This window comes from Vombatus ursinus, unplaced genomic scaffold (assembly GCF_900497805.2).
Source record: "Vombatus ursinus unplaced genomic scaffold, bare-nosed wombat genome assembly UNPS02014781.1, whole genome shotgun sequence".
Lineage (NCBI taxonomy): Eukaryota > Metazoa > Chordata > Mammalia > Diprotodontia > Vombatidae > Vombatus > Vombatus ursinus.
This window is the reverse complement of record NW_020954559.1, coordinates 17,514,770-17,532,010: the sequence shown is the minus strand read 5'-3', so window position 1 is coordinate 17,532,010 and position 17,241 is coordinate 17,514,770. Positions and strand designations below refer to the sequence as shown.

Genomic DNA, 17,241 nt, shown 5'->3' with positions numbered 1-17,241 from the left:
CAATTGATTCAGTGACAACACTCTTGAAAAAGACCAGTAACTCAGAAAGACTGAGGAACTCTGATCAACACAGTGATCAACCCTAATTCCAGAGCGTCAACCCACCTCCTGATAGGAGTAAAGGACTCAGAGTGCAGATTGAGATGTGTGTTTTTGGACATAATCCAGCTAGGTGGCACAGTGGATAGAGCACCAGGCCTGGAGTCAGGAAGACCTGAGTTCAAATTCAGCCTCAGATACTTACTAACTGTGTGACCCTGAGCAAGTCACTTAACTCCATTTGCCTCAGTTTCCTCATCTATAAAATGAGCTGGAGAAGGAAATGGCAAACCACTCCAGTATCTTTGCCAAGAAAACTGCAAATAGGGTCACAGAGAGTTTGACACAATAGAAAATGACTGAACAACAACTGCAGAAATTTGTTTTGCTTAAGTGTATGTTTTTGTTTTGGGGGCTTATCTTTCTTTTTCAACTGGTGGAGTAGAAGAGAGAAAAGGTTGATTTTTTTTTTGCTGAGTGAAAGAAAAAATAAAAAAACAACTTTAAATATATTGGACGCTTCCCAATATGATATGTGGGATCTAAGGGGTGAGGTCATTACAAGCTGGGGATATCAAAGAAAGCATTGTAAAGAAAGAGAGGTGGTACTTGAGTTGGCCTTTAAAGTGTGGATAGGAGCTCAGCAGGCAAAAGGGACCTCTCTGTCTAATGAGAGGATTGGACCAGGTGACCTCTGGTCTTCCAGCTCTAAATCCTACAGTCTTATAGCATTCTTCCCATGAGCAGCTTCACTTCCACATCAGTTTCCATCAATCTACACTGTCTTTTCCTTGCTCATATCTTTTCCCATTGGTCGACTAAAGTAATCTTCTCTTACCCTAAGCCACCTTAAAGTCAGTCTCATTCATTAAACTGTTTTTCCACCGACAGCTTGAAGCTGCCTCCAGGAATCCATCCTTAAATAAGCAAGAAGTACAAGTTCAGACTTAGCCTAAATTTGACCTTTCTACCAAATCATGTGTTTGTATATTGATTCTCAAATGTATTTATATATAAATATATACAAAAGAATCTCTACTTCAGCAATGTTTGTTTTATCTCAAGTGAATTGGTAAACTTGTAGAGCAGGAATTTTTGTTTAGTAACTCTTTTTCTGTGTTTCTTCATAGCATTGTGCCATTTACACCCTGTGATGCTCAACACATATTAACTGATGTGTATTTTTCTTGTAGTTTGAAGGAAGGAAGTACTGTGAACATGATTTTCAGATGCTTTTTGCCCCATGCTGTCACCAGTGTGGTAAGTCATAGCACCTAGACAAGATGTTCAATCTTTTTTACATCTTCTCCATATATAAACAAGTCAACAAAACTGGATTAAAAAGTGTAGATTATAACAGTCTCCATTAAACCTACAAAACAACTTCAAGGTACTTAGTAAACCTCTCAAAATGTCTTTAGGGAGTAAATAGCTTTGGGGGCATCAAAACAAACATACATACCTCAAAATGAATTTAATTCATGAGGGCTTGAGACTTTCAGAATGTGCACAAATAGATTTCAATTGACTCAATCCTCTGTTAGGTAACAGCTTGCAATATACTTTTCATGCACTTGTGCAGCCTAATGGGAAAGCCTTTGCTTTCTGGTTCCATGTAAAGGAAAAAAAGAAATGAATTTAAAGGAGGAAGACATTCAGCCATTGTTCATAGGTTAGCCAGGTCTTTTGCTTGTCCTTTTTTCCCTCTGCCTTTTAGCAATTTAGCCCCTCCATCAGAATTTGTACAGAGAGCAAGGGAAACTGGAATCACTACTGTATGAACCTTAGCAAATATGTGGTGGCAAAAGAAATTAACTATGGGCTTAAAAGGAGGTTTTAAGGTATCTGTGAATTTCAGTTATTCGTGCTGTCCCTTACTAGCAATAATATAAGCAAATAAAAGAAAATCCATTGTCGAGTAAAAGAAAGGCCCGTTTCAGAAATATAGAAAGACTTTCATTTAGAAAGGCCAAGGTCACCCACTTCATCCTAAGCCATCACCAGTCATTTTGACCTTTGTCTTGCCACTGGTCTTTGATGACCCTGGAGGAGAGAGTGAGGCTGATGACTTTGTGCAGCTCTGCCTTATTAACATCTTGTTCATTCACAAGTTAAGACATCACCCTCATGACGTTATTGGTCCTCTTTGAGAACAAAGGACAAACAGCAGCAGCAACTGAAAGGTGAAAAGGTGAAATCATAAAACTATGGCTTGAGGATAACAAGCACTAGTCGGACGTTCACATAGAAAATTCTCTCAGTCAGAGTTTTTTACTCTATTTCTCTCTCTCTCTCACATACACACACACACACACACACACACACTTGTGCTCACACGTACAAATGCAATCGTCATTAATAGAGAAACTGTCTCTTCTGGAACTTTTCCTTGTTGTCTTCAGCACTAGCATCTTTGACACCCTTTTAAGCAGCCTGGTATTTTATTTTCTCGCAGGTGAATTTATCATTGGTCGAGTTATTAAAGCCATGAACAACAGCTGGCACCCTGGATGCTTCTGCTGTGATCTCTGCCAACAAGTCCTAGCAGACATCGGGTTTGTCAAGAATGCTGGGAGGTAGGGTCTGACTCCATCCATGTCAAACAAAAATTGTGGTTCCGGAAAGCAATTATCACAATTTTCAATGTCAATTTTTTTCCTCCTCCTCCCTGTCCAGGGCTTTTTAGGGGCCAATTCTCAAAATCTGAATAGAAATAAGGTCTGAAGGAATGAACTCACTATGTTGACTGACTGAAGTCCCCTGTTCTACTCATTTGCTAGGAAAGGGCGCCAGGATGCTCGTGGAAGGTGACATAGGAAGGGCAGCTACATGGCTCAGTGGATAGAGCACTGGCCCTGGAGTCAGGAGGACCTGAGTTCAAATCCGGTCTCAGACCAGACACTTGATACTTACTAGTTGTGTGACCCGGGGCAGGTCACTTAACCCCAATTGCCTTGCAAAAAAAAGGAAAAAAAAAGGTGACATAGGAATGTGTATTCCTAGGGTCTTATAGTTTTTGGGGAAAAAAACAAGCAAATAAGCATTTATGAGATACCTACTAAGTACCATCACTGTACTTAGTGCTTTACAAATAACTTATTTAATCCTCACAACAACTTTTAGATGTAGGTGCTATTCATATTCATATTCTTCTTCTTATTGTCCCCATTTTACAGTTGAGGAAACTTTGGCAGACAGAAGTCAAGTGACTTGCCCAGGGTCACACAGCTAGTCAGTGTCTGAATTTGAACTTGGGTCTTCCCGATGCTAGGTCCAGAGCTCTTTCCACTTCACTGACTGGCTGCTTAATAAATGTTTGTCGAATTGCATTGAATTCAGAAAAGAGACTGGCAGGTTATTGAAGATCATCTGGTAGCAAGCAAGAAGCTCACACTGTGACATTTACTTCTTCTGTCTTTTAGACTTGTATTATTTCTATAATATTCCCAAAGAGCACTTTTAATGAACATGTTCCTATTGCCACAACTCTTTCCATTATTATTGTGAATACGGTCTGAATCAAATTCTTTGTAGTTTTAAAACTGATTTCTTCTGGGAAAAGCCATTGCTTGGACTTCCTCCACCCTTCCTCAGTCCTTAAATCTTCCCAAAGATTTCACTCATGTAAGTACTGCTTCCAGGGACAGATCCCAGGCCATTGTCCATGCTGTCACAGACGGTCTTCATGAGTTGCTTTGATCAAACTTCAATCAATTAGCTTGTGCATTTCCTCCACTCATTCTCAGCTGGGCAGGATATGCTGGAATGTGTTCTCTTCAAAACCTGTATAACCATAAAAACACATGGTCAGGTCATGGTCTAATTAACAGATGATGAGAAATATTCTTCCCTCCTCTTTTTAAAGATGTGGGGAACTGCACGTGCAGAATGTTGAGACATTGCACACATTGTTAAGACAGTTACTGTTTTGATTGGTTTGGCTCAACTATTTTTCATACTTGCAAGAGAGCTTTCAATGAGTAGGGCGTATCAGGAAACAGTTTAAAACAGCTATTGTAAAAAGTATCTATAAACCTTTTTTTTATTTAATTTATTTTTTTTGGTTACCATTTTATGTCCTGAACTGTCTTCCTCCCTCCTTAAATACTAAGAAGTGTTCCTTTTCTTTTACCACCACCACCTCCCCTCCCCTCCAGCCTTTTCTGGTGCAATGAAAAGTGTGGGGAATTTGGAATCAGATTGTCTGGGTTGGTATCCCAGCTCTGCCACTTAATATATCTGCAACCTTGGGCAAGCCACGTAACCTCTTTTGGCCTCAGTTTCCTTATTTGTAAAATGAGGGGGCTGTATACAACGACCTCTTAAGTCCCTTCCAGCTAAATCTATGATTCTGTATCCTTTTATCTTGTTAAATGTTTAGGCCCCCTAGTGGCCAAAGATGAATGCGCTTTGGATTTGGGTTTATTTTTTCCTGTCTGAAACTTGGGTTTCCCTTAAAAGGTTCTGTTTTTATTTTTCTAGGTCACGGGGGAAATCCTTAAAGTTGTTTTCCTAATTTCAGCACATAACATTCCAAATAAACAAATTTACTGGATTTGATCTTCGTTTTTGGCTCTTTTTAGACACCTTTGTCGTCCTTGTCATAATCGTGAGAAAGCCAGGGGCCTTGGGAAATATATTTGCCAAAAGTGCCATGCCATCATTGATGAGCAGCCTCTTATATTCAAGAATGACCCTTACCATCCAGATCATTTTAACTGTGCCAACTGCGGGTAAAATATTTTATTTAAGTGTTTTATTTAAATCAGAATGATTTAGTTTGTTTTGATTTCAATTTTAAAAGAACACTGTTTTCTGTCTTTAAAAATGCCTTCCATCTTTAAATGTTATGAAGTATTCATTTTCTACCAATTAGCTATCAAGAAAGGAAGAATGCCCGTTTAAAAAGTGCTCTGTAGGCTGTATTGTCAGGAGTTAGGGTAGAGGAGAGGGAGTTGTAAGGTTAAAATAAAATTCTTCTGTGTTGTTATCAGCTTGGATGTTTTCAGAGACTTAATCATCTAGCTTATGAATTATGTTCTCATTCTTGTGACCCACTGTCCATTTAATTTCCATTAACACCTTCATTAGAGTAGTGAGTATTATTGCACAGAAAATATCAAATAGAAATAAAACTCACACCATTCCTTTTGATTTTTTTGAGCAGCCCTGGCAAATGGTTTAATGAAACAGAAGGAAAGCTAATGACTTTAAAAGGAAGTTTTAAATATTTTCTTTAGGCTTCGGTCAGGCTCTTCCCATTTTATACTACCTTATCTATAGAAGAGAAATGGCTGTTCTTCATAGCAACATTATTTATATTATGAATATAATGAATAGTACTAAATAAAATTGGTCCCCAGCTTAGTTTTGAAAGACTCTCACAATTTGTTTTGGTCGACAATGCATATTTGTTACGAGGGTTTTGTTTGTCTTTTTTCTTGGGTGGTGGCCAGCAGAATGGAGAGGAAATAGATTTTTACTAATAAAGAAAAAACTCCCTCAGCTTTGATAGTGGCATTGAGACTGCTCTTAGCAATGGTGACTGTTTTGCTATAACATTTAGAACCTAGAAGATGAGAGGATCTAGCTAGAATAAAATGAAATCTCATGACAGGAAGAAAGATAAATGTGATTGTTAACTTGGTGGTACGTATCTGACTTCCCCTGCAGCGTATCCATATTATGTTATCTTAAATATGATTTTCTGTCACACTGTAACCAGCCTGTATGGTTTTGACAAGAGTTAAAGAGCCCAAATCTCCTGTTAGACTACTGTGATCCCTGGTTCTCTCTTAGTCCTTGAATTTTAAGAGAATAGCAACCAGAGAAAGAGGGAGACAGAGAGAGAGAGAGAGAAAGAGAGAGAGAGAGAGAGAGAGAGAGAGAGAGAGAGACTTTCTAATGATGTCCTTAAAAATAAAATCATTACAGAGAATGCATTAGATAAAAAATATTGCCTGGTTTTTTTTTTCTTGTCCCTTGAATGTATGCTAATTTTGCTAACTTTCTTGATGACAGGAAAGAATTGACTGCTGATGCTCGTGAATTGAAGGGAGAACTATATTGCTTGCCATGTCATGACAAAATGGGGGTCCCCATTTGTGGAGCCTGTAGACGGCCTATTGAAGGACGTGTTGTAAATGCTATGGGCAAGCAATGGCATGTGGAGGTAAGAACCTGGCTGTGAGAATAACTCTTTTCCAATAAATACAGAAAACTATTAAACATTTCCTCTTGAGGTAGAACGCTGCGGTCATGGAATGCTTTTGAGATCTTTCAATGATGGGTATAGGTGTTCCCAACCTGTGGTACACACTCCCCAAGAAACCTTCTTAAGGAAACATAGAGGATATTTTGTAAATAACTATATTATCCTACTAAAGTATTACAGATATTGTCAAATTAGTGAAAACATTTGTGGAATGGAGAGAGAATGGTTTGGGGGTGAGGTAGGAAAGGGGGAGGGAACATTGTAGAGCATTTGAAAAACCTGAAAGAGATGACTGAAGGAATAATTCCTCTGGATCAAAACCAAATGAATGAGGTTTAGATACAGAATCCCAGTGGCAGTGACTTGGTGAAAGACAAGCTAATTGATCTCCCACATAATCTGAAAATCCGAATTGATTTCTAGTCAGTGAAGTCACAGAATTGTCGAAGCCTATTTCATTCTTACCAAAGATGCTTACAAGGCAAACATAACAAGTTATCTCTGAATCTCAGTCTTACTCTCAATCACATCCAAAGGAAAAAACAAACTGGAGACTGAACATGATTTGCAGTTATCTCCTTCAAAAACTACACAAAGGACAATGCTATTAGCTGACAAACCAAATCAAGGGTCTTACTAATTTATTTTACTGTGTTCTGATAAACATCTAACAACTTTATGTTACAAAAAATGTTTTGTACTAAATAAATTTTTCTTTATGAAAAATTAACATCTATTTTATTCCTTATATATACATATATTTGTACACACACACATATATGTATGTATGTGTATATATATATCTATAGATATAGATATATATATGCATGCTAAACAATAGAACTTATTTCCTTTCATTTTGAATAGAGAGTGTGGGGAAATTTACTGAAATCTGGGTTTGGAGTAAGGATAGAGTATGACAACCAAAAAACTGTTGGGAAACCCTGGTACAGAGTTATCTTTTGAGTATCAGATTTGTACTGTGGGTCTTTCTGATACATGTTCTCCACATCACTGGTGCTCCCTCATATCTGCATCAAAAAAATCTTCATCCCTTTTTTGAATTTGCATTTGAGTAGGTCATGTTCCAAAGCAGCCTGTTCCAGGTTTCTAGAGGGCAGAGTTTAGAATTTTGCTCAGTGGTCAAAAAGAAATGGCTAGTTTGTCACATGTAGATTTTTGTGTTTCAGAGTTTCAACATTCAACTGTCAATGTTAAAGTAAAACAAGGCAACTCAGAAATGATCTGTATAATTTCTTTGCAGCATTTTGTCTGTGCCAAGTGTGAGAAACCATTTCTTGGGCATCGTCATTATGAAAGGAAGGGTCTGGCATATTGTGAAACTCACTACAATCAGGTGATTGTTATTCTTTTTTTTTTTTCCAAATCAGATATGCTTATTATATTATGAGTTGTAAGGTTTTCTCTCTAAAAAAAAAAACCCAGTAACATAAAAGTGACCTCCTTCCCTTCTTAGCAGAGTTTGGGGACTATGTATATGGAACACAACTATGTGATTCAGTTATTAGGTTGTTTAGTCTTTCCTTCTCTTTCCCTCTCTCTTTTATTCTTTATTAGAAGGGGTGGTTTCCTAGGTAAGGGAGGGAATAAAGATATATTCACAAATGAAGGTGATATAAAAAGCTGAAGCCGCCAGTAAAAAAAATTGAATGCATTGTTATAGAGATGGGTTTTTTTTTCAACATTAGGAAAAGTGAGTTATTCTTTTTTGCCAACTTTCTACTGTGAGCAATTAGATTGCTAATCTGAAGAGTAATTTTTATTAGTTCCTGGTACCCAATATTTTTTGTTTCTAAGCATGAAAGAGATGTAGAATGGTTCCTTTTGTATTGCCAGTGAAGTTTTAAACTTTCCTTTTTTATTTTTTTCTGATCCACAGCTATTTGGCGATGTTTGTTTCCACTGTAACCGTGTCATCGAAGGGGATGGTAAGCCTCTGTTTAGATCTTACGAAACATGTAGAAAATCACAAGGAATGAGCTTGCCTTTTGTTATTTATAGAATGTGACTATCATCCTCATTTCTCTTTCTGTCATTATGGAATGAGGCTCTGACGCTGTCAGCAGAGTCAGAGTTATCACTGAAAAAAGGAAAGATGCTTACCACCTTGAGCTTAGAATAGTTATTTCATATCTTATGCGACACTCATGGCTAAAGAAGCAGATTCTAAATACAACATCATATTTATTTCAGTCAGTTATCATAAGCCTAAATTCCCAAAGAATTAGACTGTGGGTAAGGAGGAATTTTAAATAAGGACTTCAGGATGACATAGCATTTGATCCTCTGCTTCTCCTCATCACAGACATTCACTCCTACCAGATGTGTCATTGATATGACGATGAATAGTGTGGGAACCATTGTTACAAACTGCTAATGGACTGGGGGGGAGGGATCCTGTTTTATTTTCGTACTAACTATGATTACAAACCATGGAGGCTGAGGGTATACGTTTATGAGGAGCAACTTCAGTCCCTGGGGTTGTTTGGGAAAACAGCCCTAACCCTGCAGATGCTGATGCGCTGGCACAGGCACCAAGAAGCATTTCTGGAGTTCTTATCACTCTTGTACCTTGGTAATCGGGTAGTTCTAATTGACTGGAACAGAAAGGAAACAGCTGTGTTTGGAAATGGTTGTCAAGCACAGTTCTACCAGAAACATCCTGGATGCCGGCATGCTTTATGGTTCTCTGCAGACATGGCCTCACTCAGGAAATACTTTCTCAAATACACTGCCCCCATGCAATTGGCAAAAGGATTAGTGTTCAGAAAGCAAGCAATGAAATCTATGGAAGTCAACAACGCTTAACTCTTTCCTGTACAAAACAGCTTGCCAGGTAGAAAAAGGGAGTAGTTTACCAGTAGAAAAAGGGGTGTGTGTGTGTGTGTGTGTGTGTGTGTGTGTGTGTGTGTGTGTGTGTATGTGTGTATTTGGGGAGGGGGGGTGTTAAACTGTGATGCAATAATGTACTGGAATGCTATAATACAATGAAGGCAAATAAGAGGAATATTAAAAAATCTAGAAAGACTTTTATGAAATAATGAAAAGACAAAAGAATAGGATACATTCTGATTAAAACCAAAGAAGAGAAAAATGAATGGACACAAAATCCTGATGGATTTTGAGAAGGAGTAACTAAAAAGTTGTAAGATACTTTGTGTTGAAATTTATTTAAATGTAAATAGGTTCCAAGCATGTTATTTAGTTGTATTGATGTCAAATATTAGCTTTGCAATTAATCTTTTTTTTTTTTTTAAAGAAAAAACATTAAAAATGGTAAGAGTCATTCTTAAGTGTTGTTCTGTTTGTCAGCCAGGGAGATAGACTCCTCAAAGGTGAATAAATGAATACCCAATTTGGAGCAGTTAGATTAAATTTATGAGAGGTTTTGTTTTACTTTTAATTTGGACGAGACCCCATTTAGTTTAAATCTTTATTATGAGGTAAGATTTTTGACTTGGCCAATGCTCCCACTTGCATTGCCGATGGCTACTGATCCAAAGCAAAGGAATGAAATAGTTTTAGCTGCATTTTAAGTAAGTGAATTTTAGATATTTTTGACGCATTACTAGCAACCTTATGACTACTGACAGAGTCTGTTCCTTCTTTTTCTAGTTGTTTCAGCCCTGAATAAGGCCTGGTGTGTGAACTGTTTCGCCTGTTCTACTTGCAACACTAAGTTAACTCTCAAGTAAGTTCTGTGATTTGAGTCTGCGTGAATCTTTAGAAGTGAAAAAAATGATGAGAGGTAAAGAAAAAGTATGTGTAGAGTTTCAAAGAAACTTATCCTATGATTTTGACTTTTTATTTATCCTTTCTTACCGGGGCTCCTAAAATCAGAGATTCTTTCTTTAACTCTCCCGTGTTCTTTCCTCTGTCTCTTCTTTGTTCTGCTCAAAGGGATAAGTTTATTGAAATTGATCTAAAACCAGTCTGCAAACACTGTTACGAGAAAATGCCAGAAGAATTTAAGCGGCGACTTGCTAAACGAGAGAAAGAAGCGAAGGATAAAGACAAGCAGAAAAAGAAAAAGCCAGTCTGTTTGTAAACTTTTCTATCCCTTCTTTCAGCATTTCCTTTGGTTAGTGCTTCAGGAACTTTTTCTTTTCTCTTCTCTGTGTGTTTTCTCTCTCTCTCTCTCTCTCTCTCTCTCTCTCTTTCTCTCTCTCTCTCTCTCTCTCTCTCTTTCTCTCTCTCTCTCTCTCATGTGTTTGTGACCATCAAAGAGGTTGAAATACTGGTCATTATTGTGTGTGCATCTGGAGTCTGCCAGTTAGATTACCTATCAAAATTATAAAGCTGGAAAACCTTTCAGACAGGTCCATGATTAAACTAATCCTGTTTTAAGTATGTTGCCTTTTTTTTTTTTTTGCAAGATCAGTAGTTTTGTTTTTAAGCTCTTTTTATTTTAACTAGGTGTCAGAGTCTAAAATAATAGCTAGTATAATACTAGCACTTTAAGGTTTGCAAAGCACTTAACAAATATTATCTCATTTTATCTCCACAAAAACCCTTCAAGGTAGACTCTTATCCCCATTTTATAGATGAGGAAACTGAAGCAAACAGAAGTTAAGTGACTTGGCCAGTGTCACACAGTTAGGTGACTGAAACCAGATTTGAACTTGGGTCTTCCTGACTCCAGGCCCAGAATTTTATCCACTGAATCACTTAGGTGCCTGAAAATAAATGGATTTATTAGGAGAAGAATCTTGATTGGGTTAAGAAGAGTGGGAGAGCTTTGTAAATATTTCTTACCCCTGTGTGCTTGACTTTCTTCTGTTTCTACTTTGCTGATCCTCATCCGCTGGGTAATCCCTACTGCCTGCCTCTTCCTCTGCTCCTGCTCTCTGAATGCTGCTGGAGGAAATTATGATTGGATCCATTTTGATCCATGCTTAACTAACCTCAGCTGAGTCCTCACTGCTCCACGACGATCTTGTCTCATATTGACTCTCCTCTTTACTCCTTAGGCCCTCAAGTTTCACCTCATTTCCTCCCCTGTCACCAGATGCCCTCAACTCCTGCTTTAATTGAGTCCACACAATATGGGCTCCCTTAAGCTCCCTTCTTTTACCTAATAACAACAACAGCCAATATTTATATAGTGTCAGGCATTGTGCCTAAGCACTTAACAAATATTCTCTCTCCAAACCTCTCGATATCCTTACCTGTTCTTTCCTCATTCTCTACATTCTTGGTGAAGATGATAGCCCTTCTCCTTGCCAGAACTAGTCTCTTTCTCTAGCTGTGTCCTGAGTCTGGTCCCCTCCATTTTTCTCTGTGACCTTGCTCCATCATACGTTTTCTTCCCCATCTTTCATTATCTTCAGTGTCTTTTTGTTTAGCCCAAGTCTTCCCAGTCTATGAACAAAAAGGAAATCCTTTCTTTGGCCATGCTACTCTCCCCTCTAATACCTCTTCCCCATCCCTGTCCCTTGCCAACACCTCCATGACCCTATATTCTCTCATCTTATTCACTTCCAGAATATTGCCTCCATTTCCTTGCCACTCACTTATTACTCAGTCTCTGGTAATTGGGCTTCCTGCCCCCCCTGCACTGAAAAAGCTCATTGTAGGGTCACTGAGACCTTCTTATCACAATACATTATTCTTTTTCTGTTCTTATATTTTATAATCTTTTTGTTGTACTTACATTGTTGATCTCTACCATTCTTAATAATATATCTTTCCCTCGCTTTCTGTAACCAAATTCCCATGGTCTCTCTGACCTCTCTTTATCTCTTTTGTGGGCTCCTTCCACCCCTTAAGTTTTTCCTCCAAGATTCCGTCCTTGACACTATTTTCTGCATTCTTTCTTCTCTCTCCTTGGTAAATTCATCAGAATCCACAGCTTTAATTGTCACCCCGTGAAGAAGATTTTTAACCATCCTCTAGTGTTTTACTTGTACCAATCTGCCTAATGACTATCTCCACTTTTATGTCCCACCACTACTCAACATGTCCAGAACTGAACTCATCTTCCCCTCAAAACCTGCCCTTTCTCCTAAATTCTTCATTGGTATTGACAGCACTACCTTCTTCCCAGTCTTTCCTGACTTATAACCATAGAATCACCTTTGACTCTTCTCTCTAACTCACAACCAATCAGTTGCAAAGTCTTGTCAGTTTTACCTTGCCAATATGTCTCAAATTTCCCCCTTCCTTTCTGTTCCTGTAACCTCAGACCTCTTGACTAGTAACATCCCAGTTGGTCCTCAGCCGTTGTATCTAGTCTTTAATCCATCCTTTACAACGTTGTTCAAATAATCTTATTTTATTACTTTATTTTTTAAATCTTCACTACTCTACAGCCCATAGTGTCTTGACTTGCCATTGCCTGATAAATAAAATATAAACTAATCTTGGCATTCAAAAACATTCAGTCTGGCTCTCATCCTTTCAGACATTTATTGTATTACTCCCCTTCATGTACTCTCCCTTCCAGATAAACTGGACTACTGTTGATTCCTCTTTCTCCTCTAGTTCTGTTTTGTCTTCATACCTTTGCTTCTGTCACCCACCTATGCCTAAAATGCCCATTCCCCTCTCTTCCTACTACCTCAGTACCTTCTTGATCTTTGGAAATCTTGTCCCTCCTAACAGCTACAAGTCAATTAACACTTCTTTGAGAGGCCTTCCCCTTAATCCTACTACCCCCAATTAGACTGCAAATTTAGTGAGAACAGGGTCTAGATTCTAAATCCTGTAGGTCTTGGCATTCCTAATACCTAGCACAGTGCCTCACATATATGTAGGTGAATTTTAATTTGACATATCTTGGCTTACTGATTCCTAGCCCTTGGTTTACAATTTTGTAATATTTTTTTATGTGAACTATATTCTTATGATACCACAGTACTTAAAAGTGTTAAACACATAGTAGTCATTCAAGAATTTCATATATGTAAACCTAAAATTATTCCTTAAAAGCCCTTTTGATGTGTTTACCTGTCTGGTAGACTCTGTCCTTTTTATCTATTCAAGACTTTATCATTAAAAAGCAGAAAAAAATATTTAGTATGTGTATTTGCCTACAAATTGTCTTGACACTACCATTTTTTAAATCTCTTTATGGACAGTTACAAAGAATATTTAATTTCAGAATTCAAACAACAGTATTTCATCCTCTTACATCCTATTGCACAGCAAGCATGCTTTTCCTATTTCTTCTATCCTTGTCTGTGTTCTAAGCTTCCAAAAAGTTACCTTATCATAACAGTATTTTGTATTTCTTTTCTACACTTAAATTTCTAGACAGGGACTCTAATTTAGCAGTGAACAATGAGAATACGGACAGTTTAGCAAGAAGCTTTCTAGAAAGTAGTGGCAATGTCTAACTTTGTTAAAAGGAGTAGCATTCTTCAGTACTTTTGGTGATAGGATGACTTTTGTGGAAAATATATAATCTAATAATGATATTTGAATGAATGAAAGAAAAGGTATCTATAAAGCAGTTTTTATGTGGGAGATACTGCACTAAATGCTGGGGATGCAAATACAATCAAGGAAGATAGCTTAGGGGCAGCTAGGTGGTGAGGTGGATAGAGCACCGGCCCTGAAGTCAGGAGGACCTGAGTTCAAATTCGGCCTCAGACCAAACACTTGACACTTACTAGCTGTGTGACCCTGGGCAAGTCACTTAACCCCAATTGCTTAAAAATAAAAAAAAAAAAAATGTCTTATATGAAACTACTTACCTGAAATATTTAAGTACATCTAGGTCCCTATTAATACAAATAATGAGTCCCCCTGAAGTGATAACATTATTCAGATTCACACTATATCTTTCCATTAGGTTGGAACCAATGACCATATTTTACATAATTATAACTTCAAGTAGTGTGAATTTGAATACATGCTTCCTCTGCAGGGGATTCATTATTTGTACTGATGGAACCTATCTGTATTTTTATTCTAATCGAAAATAACCCTTCTTTGAATTGTCCGTGAAAGAAGAACCTCTTTACAGGAAGATCCAAAAAGTACTTTCCAAATTGGTGTAAAAATCCAAAGTATCTTCTTTTTAAGGGCAAATTGTTAATAATTTAACTTTAATAACAAAATTGCTCATATGTTAAATTTTTGTTGAGGCTCACATCTAATTTAGTGCTGCTATTATGTTGTTGATTTAAAAATTGCTACTTAACCATAGAATTTTTTGAAATCTGAAGTATTTCATCCATTTCTCTCTTCCTCTTTTTTTTTTTTAATATGAGCATTTCTGCTCACTCATTAAATGCTTGTTGACTGAATTTCAAAGAATTGGATAACATTAAGGAATTACATATTCACCCTATTTAATTTCATACTCCTGACCCTGGATTCCAAAACTAGCAAATCACTGAGGTGGTCTTTTTGAAATGAGTACACCATAGGTATCCACTTTCTGGCCGTGGAGTGGGAGCTAGCACAATCTTCCTTTTTTTCTCTTTACTCCAAGTTTTTCTGTGAAGTGAAAGTTGTGCTGTTTGATTTTTGATATTATATGCAGTATACAGACAGGATCTGTATACAGTTACAAAATAAGCCATGGTGGATTGGGAGGGGAAGGGTACTAAGAATTTTCAAAAGCTTTTTAATTTCTGTGAAATTTTGTAGTGTGAACAACCATTTTATCATTATCACTTTTTTTGTGGTCAAAATGTAAGTATTTTGTGGGAAAACCCATTTTGTTTCAGGAAAGGAGAAAATCCTCAAAGCCACTTAATCTAAAATCTTGGGTAATATAAGGTTGCTACCAAGTGATCAGAGCAGTCCTGTGACGCAATGATATGCTTATAATCCCATAAATCTATTCTTACAGAAGAGAAATTAAAATTACTAGCATTGCTAAAAGATTCTCTAGTTTACCAAAGGATTCACTAAAAAGGTTGCTTTAAATAGAGAGCTCCCCAACAGTTCATTTAAAACAATTAAAATGACCAAAATTAGATTAGGCTAATATTTCAGGAACACAGCTTTTTTAAAGCAAGGCAAACTTGTACAATTTTTTTTTTTCCATTGCCTAGAAATGGCCAATTTAAATATGAACACCCAGATGTTCATTGGCATAATAAAACTATCAGTATAGACCTGGATAGGTGTGTCTTCTGCCACAGTGACAAGGAGTAGACTTTAGTCTTTTTTTTACACAGGAAGGATATCATGATATGTTAATTTGACTCAATAAAATCACTTCATATTATTTGAGCTGTCATTTTTGAAACATTTCCACTAATGTATCTTCTTCCTCTCCCCTCCCCCTACCCTTTTAAAAAACATTTTTAGGAATAAATTTGTGGAGTTTGACATGAAGCCTGTCTGTAAGAAATGCTACGAGAAGTTTCCGTTAGAACTGAAGAAAAGACTTAAGAAATTGGCTGAAACCTTGGGGAGGAAATAATTACTTTTTGTTTGTTTGTTTGTTTGTTTTTTAATTTCTTCCTTCATATGCAAAGATAAGGAAATGTTACCCGTGTTACTTGATTTCATTCACCCTCCTACAAGGTTTTATCCCATAAGAGTGAGGATTTAAAAGCTTCTGTACACAAATAGCTTCACAATGTTGTTATACTGTTCTTCTTTCCCTTGAAGAACTGTAACTTTTGTATGGCCATATTTAGGACACAGCTGAAATTCTGTATTTGCCTTCTCAACAGAAACTCATTTGTAGATAGACTGTACTTGCATAGCAAGTTTCATATGATTAAATTTAAATTAATTCAGGCAAAAAAAACCCTAACTTATTTTTATGAAAGTCTTAGTTTTTGGATGATTCAGCTACCAAATTTTGGAATAATTTTGAATCAGAGTCAAGAGAAAATTACTGCCATTGAGCAAAAATTAACAAGCAAATCTTAAACTTTTTGTGCATCAGATTAAAGATCTTGACTTTCAGGTTACTAAGACAAAAAACAAATTTATTCAGAATTACTTGAATTTTGCATTTTTCTGTTAAATGCAATAATTATCCTGCATGGTTTTGTATTTTACTCTTATTCTTTATGAATCTTAGTGCTTCATTCAGATACATAATATAGTAGTTAGGATATCTAGCAAATATGTATGCATTTTTTAAAATTTCTTTTTTTTTTGTGCAGAGAATTTATACCAGGTATTTGAAAATACATTATACTTTAACTATATTGGACATATGAAGTATTTTTTAATGTATTAAAGCAAGTATTCTTATCATGATTCTAGGCTTAATGTCAAAGCTATAGTCTTAGAATAGGACGTAAAACTCAATTTTATGTAATCTTGGAATGTTGACACTTAAAAACAGTGAATGTATGTATCTGTATTGGTCAGACTTCTTTTAATATTCTCTCTAATAGCTATGCTTTATATACAATCAAACACACTTTGCCTTAGAAAATTGCATCTTTTAATCACAAATTCTTGCTGCTTGGTACAATACCAAATAAAAAAAAAAAACCAAGTGAATTTAATTAGACTAGTAAACCCAAATTCCTTTACCATAGCCTTAAATATGTGGTTTTTTTTAATATGTTGCCAGCTAAAGCTCATGGAATTTACTATGTGTTGTCTTTCAGAAAGTGAGAGATGTACATATTATGCTTTAGAATTTCTATTTCAGTTTCACTATCCATTTAGATTCTTTTTTTTTTTTTTAACAGAAAGGAGGTAGAAGTGACCTTAGATTGGTCAGAAGCATTTTTGAAAAGGGGAATTTTAGCCCCAAAATAAAAGATACCCAACAGTTTCTCAACTTAACTTTCCATATGGATTTGTTACATAATAAAAATGCAATTCTGGGAACATTTTTAAAAATACTGCTATTTCTGTCATCAGGATCAGTCCAAGATAAAGTGCTCAAAATGAATTCTAGTGGGGAAAAAAATCAGTTTGCCAAAACATCGTTGGAAATTTTTTTTACAATTTTTCCATCTTTTGAATCAACTGACTGGGAAGTACTAGGCTGCCCTTGAATACTTTGAATAAGTAGTTGTTTCCCAGATAACTTT

General features: G+C 36.5%; 1 protein-coding gene across 5 annotated transcripts in view; it reads left to right on the top strand.

Moving 5' to 3' along the window:
• Positions 1-16,990, top strand: part of LOC114046256 (LIM and senescent cell antigen-like-containing domain protein 1) — a 208,917-nt gene extending 191,927 nt beyond the window's left edge. For 4 of the 5 annotated variants that reach the window (XM_027866533.1, XM_027866535.1, XM_027866534.1 and 1 more), the window contains 8 exons: positions 1,233-1,299; positions 2,495-2,615; positions 4,623-4,772; positions 6,061-6,211; positions 7,518-7,610; positions 8,154-8,202; positions 9,890-9,965; positions 15,542-16,990. In XM_027866533.1, coding sequence (XP_027722334.1) covers positions 1,233-1,299; positions 2,495-2,615; positions 4,623-4,772; positions 6,061-6,211; positions 7,518-7,610; positions 8,154-8,202; positions 9,890-9,965; positions 15,542-15,656 — 822 coding nt within the window. In that variant the 3' untranslated portion in view covers positions 15,657-16,990. Of the gene's footprint in view, positions 1-1,232; positions 1,300-2,494; positions 2,616-4,622; positions 4,773-6,060; positions 6,212-7,517; positions 7,611-8,153; positions 8,203-9,889; positions 9,966-10,174; positions 10,353-15,541 lie in introns of those variants that run through there. The other variant, XM_027866536.1, reaches the window with a different exon arrangement.
• Positions 16,991-17,241: the final 251 nt, after the last annotated feature.